Consider the following 13,873-nt stretch of genomic DNA (forward strand, 5'->3'; position numbering starts at 1 on the left):
CAAATCAGCAATGGAAAACCAAGCAACTCCATTAAAAAGAAGGCAAAAGACATGAACAGAAGCTTTTCAAAGACAAATGGTCTTTGAAAGAAGATAGACAAATGGCCAATAAACACACAAAAAACATGCTCAACATCGCCAATCATCAGGGAAATGCAAATTAAAACCACAATGAGATATCACCTTACCCTAGCTAGAAAGGCTTTCATTAAAAAGTCTAGAAACAATAGATGCTGGTGTAGATGCAAAGAGAAAGGAATGCTTATACAGTGTTTGTGGGACGCAAATTAGTACAACCTCTATGGAAAACAGTATAGAGACTCCTCAAAGAACTAGAAGGAGACCTACCATTTGATCCAGCAATCCCACTACCGGGTATTTACCCAAAGGAAAAAAAGTCATTTTATCAAAAAGCCACCTGCACTTGAATGTTTATTGCAGCACACTTTGCAGTTGCAAAGATGTGAAATCAACCCAAGTGCCCGTCGATTCATGAGTGGATTAACAAAAATGTATACTATAGAATATTGCTCAGCCATGAAGAAGGATGAATTTTAAGGCATTTTGCAACAATTTGGATGGAACTGGAGACCATTATCCTAAGTGAAGTATCTAAAGAGTGGGAAAACAAACACCACATGAACTCACTGTTAAATTGGAACTAACCAAGGAACACACATGTGCACAGAGAAAGTAAAACTCGTGGAAATCAAGCAAGTGGAGGAAAAGAGAGTTTTGGCAAAAATCTACCTACATGGTACAGTGAACACTATCTGGGTGCTGGGCAAACTTATAACCCTGACTCAAGCATAACAAAATCAATACATGTAACCAAAAATATTTGTACCCCCATAGTATTTTGAAATAAATATATAAAAAGAAAAGAGTAGAACTAGATGTCTTCACAAGTAAATTCTACCAACCATTTAAAGAAGAATTAACACCAGTTCATCTCAAACTCTTTCAAAAAATAGAAAAGGAGGAAACACTATCCAATTCTTTTTATGAATTGCTCTGATACCAAACCACACAAAGATGTCAGAGGAAAAAAAAAACTAACAATCAATATTCTTTATCATTATAGACTCAAAAACCCTTAAAAATATTCGCATATCAAATCCAGCAATTTATAAAAAGAATTATGTACCCTGGCCAAGTAACACTTATCCCAGGAATGTAAGTTTGTCTTACCACATGGAAATCAATCAATGTCATACAACATATTAATAGAATAAAAGACAAAAACCACACGATGATCTCAAAAGAGGCAGAGAAAGTATTTGACAAAATTCAATACCCTTTTATGATAAAAACACTCATTGAACCAGGGAACTTTCCTGATAAAGGTCATGTAAAAAACCCACAGCTAACATTATACTTAAGGTTGAAACACTGGATGCTTTCCCGCTAAGATCAGGAACAAGACAAGAATGTCCACTCTTACTACCTTTACTCAACATTGTGCTGGAAGTTCTAGCCAAGGCATTTAAGCAATAAAAATAAATAAAAGGCATCTATATGGTAAAGGAAGAATTAAACAATTTATATTCACAGATGACAGGATCTTGTATATAGAAAATACTAAGAAATCCATAAAAAGCTATCAGAACTAATTAATAAGTTAAATTTTGCTATGGACTGAATTATGTCCCCCCCAAATCCATAAGTTGTAGCCCTAACACCCAGTACCTAAGAATATATTTGGAGATAGACCCTTTAACGAGGTGATTAAGTTAAAATGAGGCTGTTAGGGTGTGCCATAATGCAATCAGAGTGGTGTCCTCATATTGGTATCCTCTTAAAATCTAAGAAGAGATTAGGACACACAGAAAGATACTAGGGATAGCATGCACAGAGGAAAGACTGTGTGAGGACTCGGAGAAGGCAATCATTTGCAAGCCAAAGAGAGAGGCCTCAGGAGAAATCAAACTTGCTGACAACTCGATCCTGGACTTCTAGCCTCCAGAACTGTGATAAAATAAATTTCAGTTGTTTAAGCCACCCAGGATATAGTATTTTGTTATGATAGCCCTAGAAAATGAATACAAACAGGATTATAAGATACAAGATCAATATACAAAAATGTATTTTTATACACTAACACAGATGCACACTGATGTTTTAGAGCCGTTACCCAATAGGATGCAAGTTTACGGGTAAGTCCTTAGAATACTTGGAGAAGGACATGAATCTTGCCACAAACCAATTAAACTAGAATCTCTGTGGATAGAACATGAGCACCAGTATCTTTTAGTGTCCTTGGTGATTCTCATGTGCAGCCTTAGTGCCATGAGGAACATTAGAGGGAGTGCTCAATTGCAGCTAGCTCTGGAACAAGGCAGTCTGTGTGGTGCTAGGCCTTTCTGAAGGTTCTGATCCAATAGTATTTGAGCTACAAAGAGATTTAAAACAAATGAAACTCTGGGATGGAATAGCAATAAGACTGACTTGACCAGGAAGAGCCAACTGGGCAAGAAGATTCAATTAGAGAGAGTGGGTCAAAGTGGACAAGGTCTAGGCATATGAACTAAATAGGCAAAAATAGGGTTGATTTCAAGTCGATTAACCCTAAACTATTTGTCTTCTGTCCTCTGTGCTTATGATTCACTTGTGAGGATTTGTGCCCAAACAAGAAACAGTTATCTACAGACAGAGCAGTGTTACTCAACCTTCTATTCATTATTGTTCCCCTTAAAAAAACGTTTTAAGTATTTTTTCTTTTTTTCTTTTTCTTTTTCTTTTTTAAGACAGAGTCTCGCTCTGTTGCCCTGGCTACAGTTGCCTGGGCTAGAGTGCTGTGGCGTCAGCCTAGCTCACATGAACCTCAAACTCCTCAGCTCGAGCAATCCTACTGCCTCAGCCTCCAGAATAGCTGGGACCACAGGCATGTGCCACCATGCCTGGTCAATTTTTTCTATATTTTTAGTTGTTTGTCCAGATAATTTCTTTCTATAATATTTTTTAGTAGAGACGGGGTCTTGCTCTTGCTCAGGCTGGTCTCGAACTCCTGAGCTCAAACGATCCATCCGCCTCGGCCTCCCAGAGTGCTAGGATTCCAGGCGTGAGCCACCTCGCCCAGCCGGTATTTTTTTCTTAATCACCCAACTCCATGAAATTTGAATACTGCAGATATACTGTATATTTGTTTATGTACTGTGGTCTTTTGGAGGACTACAAACCATTATAATATCTAATATTTTTTGTCCCCACCCAAGAACTAATTTTTAACCCCTTGGAGACAGATAATATCTTCCCTGTCGAGAATATGAGACAGAATTTGTTTATTACCTGACATCTGTTTTCTGGAGACTTGCCAGCACCCCTTCTCCTATCAGGCTTCTTAGATTGTTCTGGGCAGACCAATTATTTGGCCTAAAACGTTTTCCAGAAGGTCAGGAGGGACAGGGAATAAGGAAAAATGGACAGGATACTCTACTAGGAAAAATAATAATAGTGACAGCTAACAGGTATCAAGTGCTATCTGTGTGTCAGACATTTTAGTAAGGGTTTTACATGTATTTCATTTAATCCTACCACACTTCTCATGAGGAGCTCATTATTCTTCATAAGTTATGGATGAGAAAGCTGAATTTGGTTTGGTAACTTGTTTAATATTATACTTATTGTTTTGTTATCCTGCTATACTTTGATGAGGAGAAAGATATAGAAGCCTCAGAAAAGTCAGGGAATTGTGTTCATAGGAGTTATAAAGAAGAAATTTTCTAGAAGATGGCTGAACAAAATGCTGGATTTCAATGGGATAAATGAAGGAACATCTGATGGCCCCAGATGTCAGGATTAGGGCAGTACAGAGTGAAAGCTTCAGCCAATAAGGCCATTGTGCATAAACAACCCTTGGTTATATTCTTATCAGACTAATACTAGATCTTTAGTTGATGTTCCTCCATGAATCATAAATTTACAGGATGTAGCTACATATATCATGCATTATTGTGAGCAAATATTCAAATGTGAAAATGCACTTTGTTCCCATGAAACAGTATAACCTTTTTCAAAACATGGGGAAATAAGAACCAGTTGTGGAATGTAAGACCCACAAATACATCCATAATTATAAACAATGTAACAAACAAAAATAGTAAAACTATATTTGGTTTATTCCAATTACTATCAAGACATAGGAAAGGGGATTAAATAAGTGAAGCAGGTCTAGTGTTGCAGTGCCTAATTCTTTTGATCATGCTGCTGCTACACAAAAATACCCCCACATCCCACACCCCAACATCACCACTCAGCCTCCTACGTAACGTCAGCAGCACACAGTACGCCATCACTTCCTGGTTGCCACGGCAATGTGGTTCAGGTCTGTCACATCTGAGTTTGGTGGAGAAGACTGAGGCAAAGCTCTTTCCTCTCAGTGATGATCATGAATCATCAACCTGCCAGTTTTGATGTTAACCCAGAGAATTTCCCTAATAGTTTCTGCCAGGCCCCCTTCACCTCCTGATTCCTCAGACTGTAAATCATGGGATTCAGCACTGGTGTCAAAATGGCATAGAACAGAGAGATTAGCTTCTCCTGAAGGACAGAGGGACTGGAGCGGGGCTGGATGTAAGTGAAAATGGCCATGCCATAGCACAGGGCAACCACCGTGAGGTGAGAGGCACACGTGTGGAAGGCTTTCCTCCTTCCCTCTGTGGACTGGATCTTCAGGATGGTGGAGATGATCCGGATGTAGGACAAAAGAACCAGGCAGAAGGGTGTCATCAGAAGGACAATGCTAGACACCATGATGGCGACCTCATTGGAGGAGGTGTCCACACAAGCCAGCCTGACCACAGCTAGAAGTTCACAGGATATATGATCAATAAACTTGTTAGTGCACATGGGCAGCTGAAAGGTGATGGCAGTCTGCATGAGAGAGTTGACGGAGCCACTGACCCAGGACGTGATGGCCAACCTAGCACACAGCCCTCCATGCATGACAGCCGAGTATCGCAGGGGGTCACACACAGCCACATAGCGGTCATAGGCCATCACTGCCAGGAGAACAAACTCAATCCCACCCAATGCCAGGGAGAAAAATAACTGGGCTTCACAGCTCAGGAGTGGGATGACTCTACGTTTTGCAAGAAAATGCACCAGCATCTGAGGGACTATGCTTGTGGCATAGGAGACATCAACAAGGGAGAGGTTGGTGAGAAAGAAATACATGGGAGTGTGGAGTCGGCTGTCCAGTCTGATCAGGAGAACAATGAGAAAGTTCCCCAGCACTGTCGCCAGGTACATGACCAAGAACAGGACAAAGAGGGCCACCTGAGTGTCCCAGTCACTGGACAGGCCGAGGAGAATAAATTCTCTCACCCATGTCTGGTTATCTGTTCCCATTAAGAAATGTGAGGACTATTAATCTGCAGAGAGAGTCAGAAAAAATAGAAGTTGTTGAATAACCATAAGAATAACTTTTTTGAATGCACACTATATGCCAGCCAGCCTTAGGGAAGCCCTTCAGACCATTTATTGACCAAGATGATAGCCCTTATCCCAATATCCATTATATCTATGTTGCATCAGAGAGACAGTCTGTTGCTTTCATGAGGCACAATGTGGTGTCAGGGAGGTCAATTACTGCCTGGAGACAATGTGGTGTAATTTTAGGAGTTCTACACTCCTACCAACTTACCTCAGATTCCAAGGAAAGGAGAGAATAGTGTGTGACAACAGCAGGTAAAATGATAAGCAATGAAGAAGAATGTGGTTGGGAAGTTCAAGAATTAACTTAAATATGTCAACTAGACCCATCCTGAAGAAATATGTGAATCTATTACAAATTTTATGTCTTTCTTTATATTTTTCTCTTTCAATTTGCTCCTCTGGATATGACCTCCAAAGAAAGCAAATAAGAGTATGTATGTACACTTAGACTTTCTAAATAAAAGGGAGAAAGAGAACACAAATTTTTAAGACACAGAGATATGAATTCATGCAGAGGTACATTGGAACGGAGATTCCTTTTATGTTTTATATTCCTCAGCAGGTGCTTCTTCAGTAAAACCAATATGTTATAGTGTCAGTTTTGAACATTAAACAGAAAGAAGTTACATTTTAAAAACATTTTTTAGAACTGACTGCTTCTTATTCCTCATCTGCCCGTTCACCGGCTTCCCTTGTACTGAAGTGCACAATATCAGGGAGAGCAGGTGAGAAAGGAGGCAGGAGGGACTGAGGGACTGAGGCCAGAAACAGAGGTTCTTCCTCAGACTAGGGGTCTCTGAGCTGAAAGACTGTCAACACTTCAACTCTCTTACCTGATAAAGGACAAACACAGACTTCCAGAAACGCCCATCTCCTCAGGCTTGAGACAGTCATACACGCTCTTTCTAAACACTCCCCTAAGGTCCTCCTCACAACCTGCTCTCCCTCCAGCACTTCCTCCTCTCCTGCTCTGTCCTGATGCTCCACCTCCATCCCTCTGGGTGTTTCTCTGAAATCATCATCAGCCTGAGGAGACATCTGATTGCCTCAAAGAGGCCACTCAAATTTAAATTCCAAAACCTCAACAAAATGTTTTATTTAAAAAACTTGTCAACTATTGTTGCATAGACAGCAGATCTGCATCTGAATTAGACTTTTTCCCATTAATTTGGCAAACATCAATGAAGTGCCATCTTTGCTAGATGCTGGGATTTCAGGGTGAATATTGCCCTTCCCTGTGCTCACAGAGCTGACTCATGGGTGGAGGAAAAGACACAGAGAGATTGTTACAGTCGTTTGCTCCTCTGCTGCACTGGGCCAGCTGCCTGGGGACCTTGTAAGCCCACGACTCCCCCACTCACCCTGGACATCTCTCCACTATAGCCCTTGTCACATCAGAAATGAGTGACAGTGTCACATCGTAGAGAAAGATTCAGCTTCAGAGCCAAACAGCTCCTGCTGTGAATACACATCTGTTCTGCTTCCTCAGACCTGGAGCAAGCTGCTTAGTCTCTCTGAGCCTCATATTTTTCATCTGCAAAATGGCATGATATTGGCCAGCTGAAAAAGTTCTTGGTCAAATTAAAGGAGTTGAAGGACCTGTCTGTTCAGGTGTCCGCTATTAAGTGACGATAGTTCGTCTTGACTCATGCTCTCTCTCTCTTTCAGGAAATTATTCATTTGCTTATTCTTCCTCTCTACCATCCTCAGGTTTCTTTTGCTCCTGCCTGGCTCCTTCTACCTCATTATAAAAGAAAATATACAGGGAGAGGAATCTTTGCGTGTATTTACCATTCTAAAGTTCCCTTCATTTCACTTCTCAAATGATTGGTGGCCATTTTCTATTCATTTCTTAATAGTCATCCCTTAGCCCATGGAAATTTCCACTTTCACTAATCTGTAGAAGTTGAAAATTTAAAGGTTACTGATAACCCACTATCTTCAATGCCAGAGATTTTTATTCTATTTGCACTCTCTACTTAGCTTTTAACAATGTTACATATTTGTTCCTTCACATTCTGAACTCCTCATATGCTTCTGTCCTGATTTTCCTCCATTCCAATTTTCCATGTCTACATTCTTAGATAACTTTCCTAAATTCTCCTGCTCCATTGCGGGAGCATTTTCTAAGGTTCTATTCTCGTGCTCTTCTTTCTACAGTTTTTCTTGGAGGGCTTCTTATTTCTAACTGTAATAATTTTTTATCAACTCTATGTGGCTCACTCTCAATTTTACATTTATCTCATAGCCTTCTCTCCAAAGCTCCAGACGCATTCTGCAAAAGCTTAACAAATATTTCCTAAATATCTCACCAACGACTGTACTCCTCTCTTCACAGCCACAATTCCCTACTGACTTCTTTATTTCTACCAACACAGTTAGGTTTCTCCCACTCTACCAATGAATCATGTTTGATTTTTCTCTCCTCCTCACCACTCCCCACAGAATAAATCCTTTTCCTTTATTTCTTCTATTGCTTATCTCACAATTTCCTCTTAATCTTTGTTCAGACTTATCCTTGCCCCCATCGTTCTCATCTTACAGAGTATAAGACCTTGGGAATTTCTCGGATATAACCTCTAAACACTCCAAGCATCCCACTCTACCTCCAAATTAATCCTGCAAAGTACAAATTTATTATACAGTTTTTATGCATAAACAGATCTATAATATCTACATGTTTACAAAATTAAGTTTATCCTGGGTAGAGAAGTTTCCATGCAATCCATAATCCAGTCCTGTCCTATTTATAACTTTTATTTTATTAATTGTACCATCTATTATCATGCTGTGTGCTTTACAGTAAAGTAGTTTAGTAAAATAGGCTGCTAATACTTAAATACTTTTCACTGATATATTAACTGGTAACTTTTAACACATTATTGTTGCTATTTACTTCCAAGGCTATTGCCTTGGTTTCAAAAAATTAATATTTAAATATACCTTTTTTCCTACACTCATACAGTCCATCTAGGGACTCATGGTAGATAAAGAAAAAAGAAATATCATGTGCATTTGAAAGCCAAACGAAGGAGGAAAAATGTGCTGTCCAGATGATTTTACCAAACCTGCAGTTAATAACATCTTCATATTGATTTGAGCTCAGCTTCCAGCTAAATGAAACTGGATTTCTACTTTCACTTCAGTGTAGAGAGTGGACTAGGGCCAGACAACGTGTTTACATGCTTCATATCCAGTCACTCCTATCACCAAGCAGAGGTTGACCTCTTAAGTTCTATTTGTAGTTCTATAACTCTCCCTAAACCTGTGTTTTTTCATTGAAGTCAAATAACTAAGGGAAAAATGGGGAAATATTTTCTCCATTTTCCATTTTTCTATACAAATGAGACAACAAAAACATCTTAGTACAGGGTTAAGCATGAAGCTAAAGTTCAAAACCTGCGTTGAACAATGGACACAATTATGAGTCCATCCTATTTAGCTCTTCCTCGTGTACAAGTGTGATTTGTATTCTCTACTCAGTATTTATCCAACTTTACCTTTTTGCCAACACCTAATGCTCCTTTAATAAACAATAAAATCCTATTTTACCTTCTTTGGGTCATATCATCCTCAAACTAAGCAAACCTCAAACCACACTGCTCTCTCTATATATTTAGAGTTTTCATTGTCTATTGAAAAATAAACAACTCATGCTGCATGCTCAGAGCACAGTGTTGAAGAATGACATGCCCCTGTGGTTCATCTCCTTAGTTTAAGACAGGAGCACCACAGGGGAGGGACTTGTTCATGGCTGTGTTTTATGAAGGGTGAAGTTAGGATAATTGCTGTGGCTATGATGAATTGAACACAATATATGATACAATTTGAAACATATAATTGAAATACTCCATAAAAAATTATCTCCTTAAAGCCCTGTCTATTGCTAGTGCCTGAAATTTATTATGGTTAGGTTAAGTATTGTTCTTTTAGTGAAATGTTTAAAAATGAAATAACACTAAATAAAAGGTTTTATAACACGAAATACCTAAACTTATTGTGAAGTAGTATATCAACTTACACTGATCCTTTACAATATGTCATAAACAAGTAGAAAACAGGAGCTTGAGATGGGAATTATGCTGAAATTGCAACAAAAGTCAGAGTTGACATATTAACAGAAACACTCAAGTTACTCAGTTAAAATGTTACCATTTGGGGGCCCTGGTTAAAAGTACCTCCATGTGCTTTCTCCCTTTATCCAGTAATTATCAGTTACAGCAAATATCAGAACTGAAATGTTCTTCTCACTATGACAAAGAAATAAAGACAAAAAATATGTTTTCCATTTCCTCACACAACTCTTTTTATATGACACAATACATCTAATTTAATACTTAAATTTCAATCAAACTTTTTTCAAAAAGTAAATCTATTTCTTAATTCCATGGAAACTTTTATATTTTCTTTATTATAAAAATTTAGTCTAAATTGTAAGAAATTAAATGTTATTTTGGACCTATTCTACCTTTGATTAATTCACCCACTATTCTTTTTCCTATTGGTTCAATATACTACTGCCTCATAACATCATTAGCTGAAAATATTTGTCACCTGAACAAGAAAATGAGGAGTGAAATATTCAGATGACCATGCTGGCTTGACATTAAAACTGGACTAGCCTTGATCAGGATGGGGCAGATAAAATTTGGCTTTGGACATTCCTAGCCCCCGTTCTCTGAGTCTATCTTCTAATGCTTCATCTATGAGCCAGATTGCTTTACGCCATTGTCTATAACTCTGTACATCAAGGCCTGCCTTCCGGTACACATGGTCCCTGCTCTAAACTGGCCCTTCCCTCTCCTCATCTTAAAGGAATATCAAAGAAGTCAGAATCCTAAGTTAATTAAACACATTTCTAATGGTCAATTCTCAGGCATTGATTTTTGTTAATATTTTTGTAAATGTCTGGTATTTTGGAATCATGGAATCCGGCATCTCCCAACTAGTCTGTTATAATTTTCTTAAACTCTGACCAGTTGATGTCCCAGATGGTGGTCCTGTCCATGCCCAGTGCCCCACAGCTCTGCAGAGTGCCCAAGAAGAAAGGGCATAACCCCAAGTAACAGTGTGACTTCTCACATAAAGCCCCCTAGCCTTTTACCACATCCTCCCCATGTTCCTGCTGTAATAGAAATAATAAGCCCTTGAAGAAACTGTGAGCAAGTGTTCATCAAGAAAAAGATAAGGCAAAACCAACCAGACATTGACAGAAGTTTTCACCATGTTGGTGCCACACAGACAGGATCACTGCTTGTGATTTTTGGAAATGTCTTCAGATGCTACTGTTCATGTCTCTTATCATTTTTAACTGCACTTAGATTTCATTGTAACTCTATAGATCAACACTCAAAATACTCGATCTACTTTTGTAAGGAAGGAAATATCCAGGGCTTGACACTTAGGTACTTTTTCCATTTGTAACAGTTGGTGCCACATTTTATTATCCTATCCCACCTAGTGAGTATATTATACATTTAAAACTAATCATTTCCCACTTCTATTGGTTTCTATTGGCTGGCTGTTTCAATACATTAGGTTCTCTCTTTCCCTCCACATTAGAAAGAGTGAAATACTGATTTTGAAAGACTCGGGAGGTAAGCCCTACAAGATTCCTCAATGTCTCATTCTCCAGAAATATTTCAGAGTAATAATCCTTTCCACCATTCTTGTCAACTAAGAGAGGGTACAGTTGGAAAAAACATTGGATAAGCTTTGAAAATCTAATCTCAAACATAGTGAGGATGAAGGGTGAGCCTATTACCCATATTTTAGAGATAATGCCCTATATCATTACATAAATGATGCCCTATGGCTATGGGATAAAAGGCCAAAAGGTTTTCTCCTAGGAAAATTTGTTTGTGCATCATCTTTTGTAACACTCCTTAAGGCTTAATCATATTTGGCTCCAATCTCCACTGAGACAAAATAGAGTCCCAAATACAGAAGGAGAGCACATGCAGATAATACCCATGATCTACAGATAGTTTTCTTTCATGCTGGTCAAATAAACCAGAAGCATACCTCTGTACAGTTGAGCTGTCAATAAAAATGTCACTTTCATTTAGAGGAGGATTCATCTCACCTGTGGCTACACACTTGGCTATTGTATACATGGAATACATCCATCATGGGCAGGAGGTTTTCCATCATCCTAATATTTGGAAACAGAATTCCAGTGCCACTGGGTAAGCAATGTTCAAACGATAGTTTCATATCTTGAGAGGATGATTGGTTTTTCTTCTTAAGGGTCTTGTTATTTACTTCCTGTTTTGATTTGGTTGCCTGACTTTTCACATAATCTGAATCCAATTATTGGGGCCCCGTTCCTCAAACATGTGCAATCCTGAAACTCACCTTTGGTGATGTATTTTATCATGGTCTCATTGTGTAAGTCCTCCTCACCTTCCTTATATCTCTTGTCCCTGTATTGGAGACTAGGGTACCATTTTCAGTACTGTTCCCTCACTCTAGCAAGTTTCCAGAGTGCAATCCCTACAGCCCCATTTGAGAGGAACCAACCCTGAAATGAGTCAGGAGACCTCAATTCTAGTCCCAGATCACATTCTGAGAGCCTTTTGACTTTAAACGATCTATTTAATCATCTTACATTTAATTTTTTCTATTGAAAAGAAAATCAAAATACTGTGTATACATACTCTCAGTGAAATCATTGAAGTGAGAGATTTTAAAGCAATTGACAAGTTATCTTTTCTGGAAAGGTAATACACTCCTAGTACACGTTCATGAATATTAATGCCTAATGAAATATTTTATTAATGTAGTCTTCTCCCCTAAGTGTCTTCCCCCCAAAATGATGCAGAATTCATTCATGATATCTCTAATATTTAATTAATAATCACTCTCATTCTGTTTCACGTTTTCTTTTTCTCTCTGCCTCTACTAAAGTCTGGAATTGACAAACTTGTATATGGAGGATGTACCTAAGTCTCCAGCTTCTGAAAAGCAGAATTATTTCACCATACTTTCTGTGATACTTAGAGTGATAAGATTTTACCATTCATGGTTCATATTTCTGACCTAAAGTCTCTAACCTAACCAATCATATCAGCACTATCACTGCCCCTCTGTAAACCTGTATTTACACCCACCCTCTGTTGACAACTCCATTAAGAGTTCTCAAGTATTAACCAGTGCCTTACAAAATGGACTTTGCCTCAGTCTAGGATTAAGTTGTTTTCTAAACATTGCTTCCCTATAACAAAAGCTGGTGGACCACAGAGATTAAGTGTCCCAGGGACTCATTGACATTTGAGGGAACTGGGGAGGAAGTTCACAGGGGCTCCAAAATTGGCTCAAACACACGAAACTAATGAAGCGTGGTGGTGGCTACATTGGCAACATGGGGCTGACAGATCCTCCCAGGAGCTCCGTGCATTAGAGTATTAATTGTCGCCACTCCCAATTCTCAAGGGCAGGACTTCCATGCTGCCCTTATTACCTCTGCAGATGGCTGTTCTCCACCTTTTTTCCCTCCAATACTCCACTGAAGCCTTAAGTCATTCTAAAAAAATCAGAGAAGCCAACTTTGTGAGGTTTTAGGATGTTCTCCTATAACACTTTCCAAGAGTTGAGGGATAGGAGGATAGGACATGTCTCATGGTTCTACTTAAGTTCCTAAATAATAGATTGCTTAAAAAGATTTAAGACTCTAAATAAGATGTACAAAAAGAGAATCTTGTAATCTATAGGGAAACAAAAAGAGAAAGAAAGGTTATCCAAAATAACACAATAGTGTTAACTTTATATACCTCTCCAAATTTTTAATATGTATGAAGAGATTTAATATAATTTTGAGAGAATCCAAGCATAGTACCATTCTCTGATGTATTCTTTATCTATCATGCACCTTTCAGTGAATCATTTATCCATTTATTTATTCATCCACCATGTCAAATACCCAGCAATTCCTCAGCACCACCATCTACCTATCCATTTCATTTATGAAGATCACTTTGTAGATGTCTATCTAGAAATTGAATGAGTTCCTTTGAGAAGCATTCATAAAGCACACTAATATTTACCATCAATTCATACCCCTTCTATTGCAAAAAAGAACATGAATATAACAAATTACTTCCTCCCAGGAATTATACATATAATTAGAGTAAGCTAATTCCAGCATAGTGGTTTGTTTGCTTATAATTCCTTGGCCTAAAAAGCATTATTTGCCATTGTCACAGTTTACTTCGTTGAAAATTAACACACATTTTACCATTTATACTTTGTCTCTTAAGACAGACCTTAAAAAGTAATTAAAAATGTATGATTCTGAAGATGGATGTTGATCACAGGGGAGATTGTGTGTGGTACGGGCAGGGACAAGGAGTGTATTTCTGTACATTCTGTTCAATTTTTCTGTGAATATAAAACTGCTCTAAAAATAAACTCTACTTAAAAGGAAAAAAAGTAATTG

At 38.4% G+C, this 13,873-nt stretch overlaps 2 protein-coding genes across 2 annotated transcripts in view; both read right to left on the bottom strand.

Moving 5' to 3' along the window:
- Positions 1 to 13,873, bottom strand: part of LOC123646921 (olfactory receptor 6B1) — a 70,508-nt gene that overhangs the window by 27,016 nt on the left and 29,619 nt on the right. The gene's annotated exons all lie outside the window — the stretch shown is intronic.
- Positions 4,307 to 5,413, bottom strand: LOC123646920 (olfactory receptor-like protein OLF3). Its single transcript, XM_045564104.1, has one exon. The coding sequence runs from the start codon at positions 5,347 to 5,349 to the stop codon at positions 4,396 to 4,398; it is 954 nt and encodes a 317-aa protein (XP_045420060.1). The 5' UTR covers positions 5,350 to 5,413; the 3' UTR covers positions 4,307 to 4,395.

Source organism: Lemur catta, chromosome 11, assembly GCF_020740605.2.
Source record: "Lemur catta isolate mLemCat1 chromosome 11, mLemCat1.pri, whole genome shotgun sequence".
Taxonomy (NCBI): Eukaryota; Metazoa; Chordata; class Mammalia; order Primates; family Lemuridae; genus Lemur; species Lemur catta.

Bases quoted from the DNA above. Each gene is read 5' to 3' on its own strand.
- LOC123646920 (XM_045564104.1), bottom strand. From the start codon at position 5,349: ATGGGAACAGATAACCAGACATGGGTGAGAGAATTTATTCTCCTCGGC.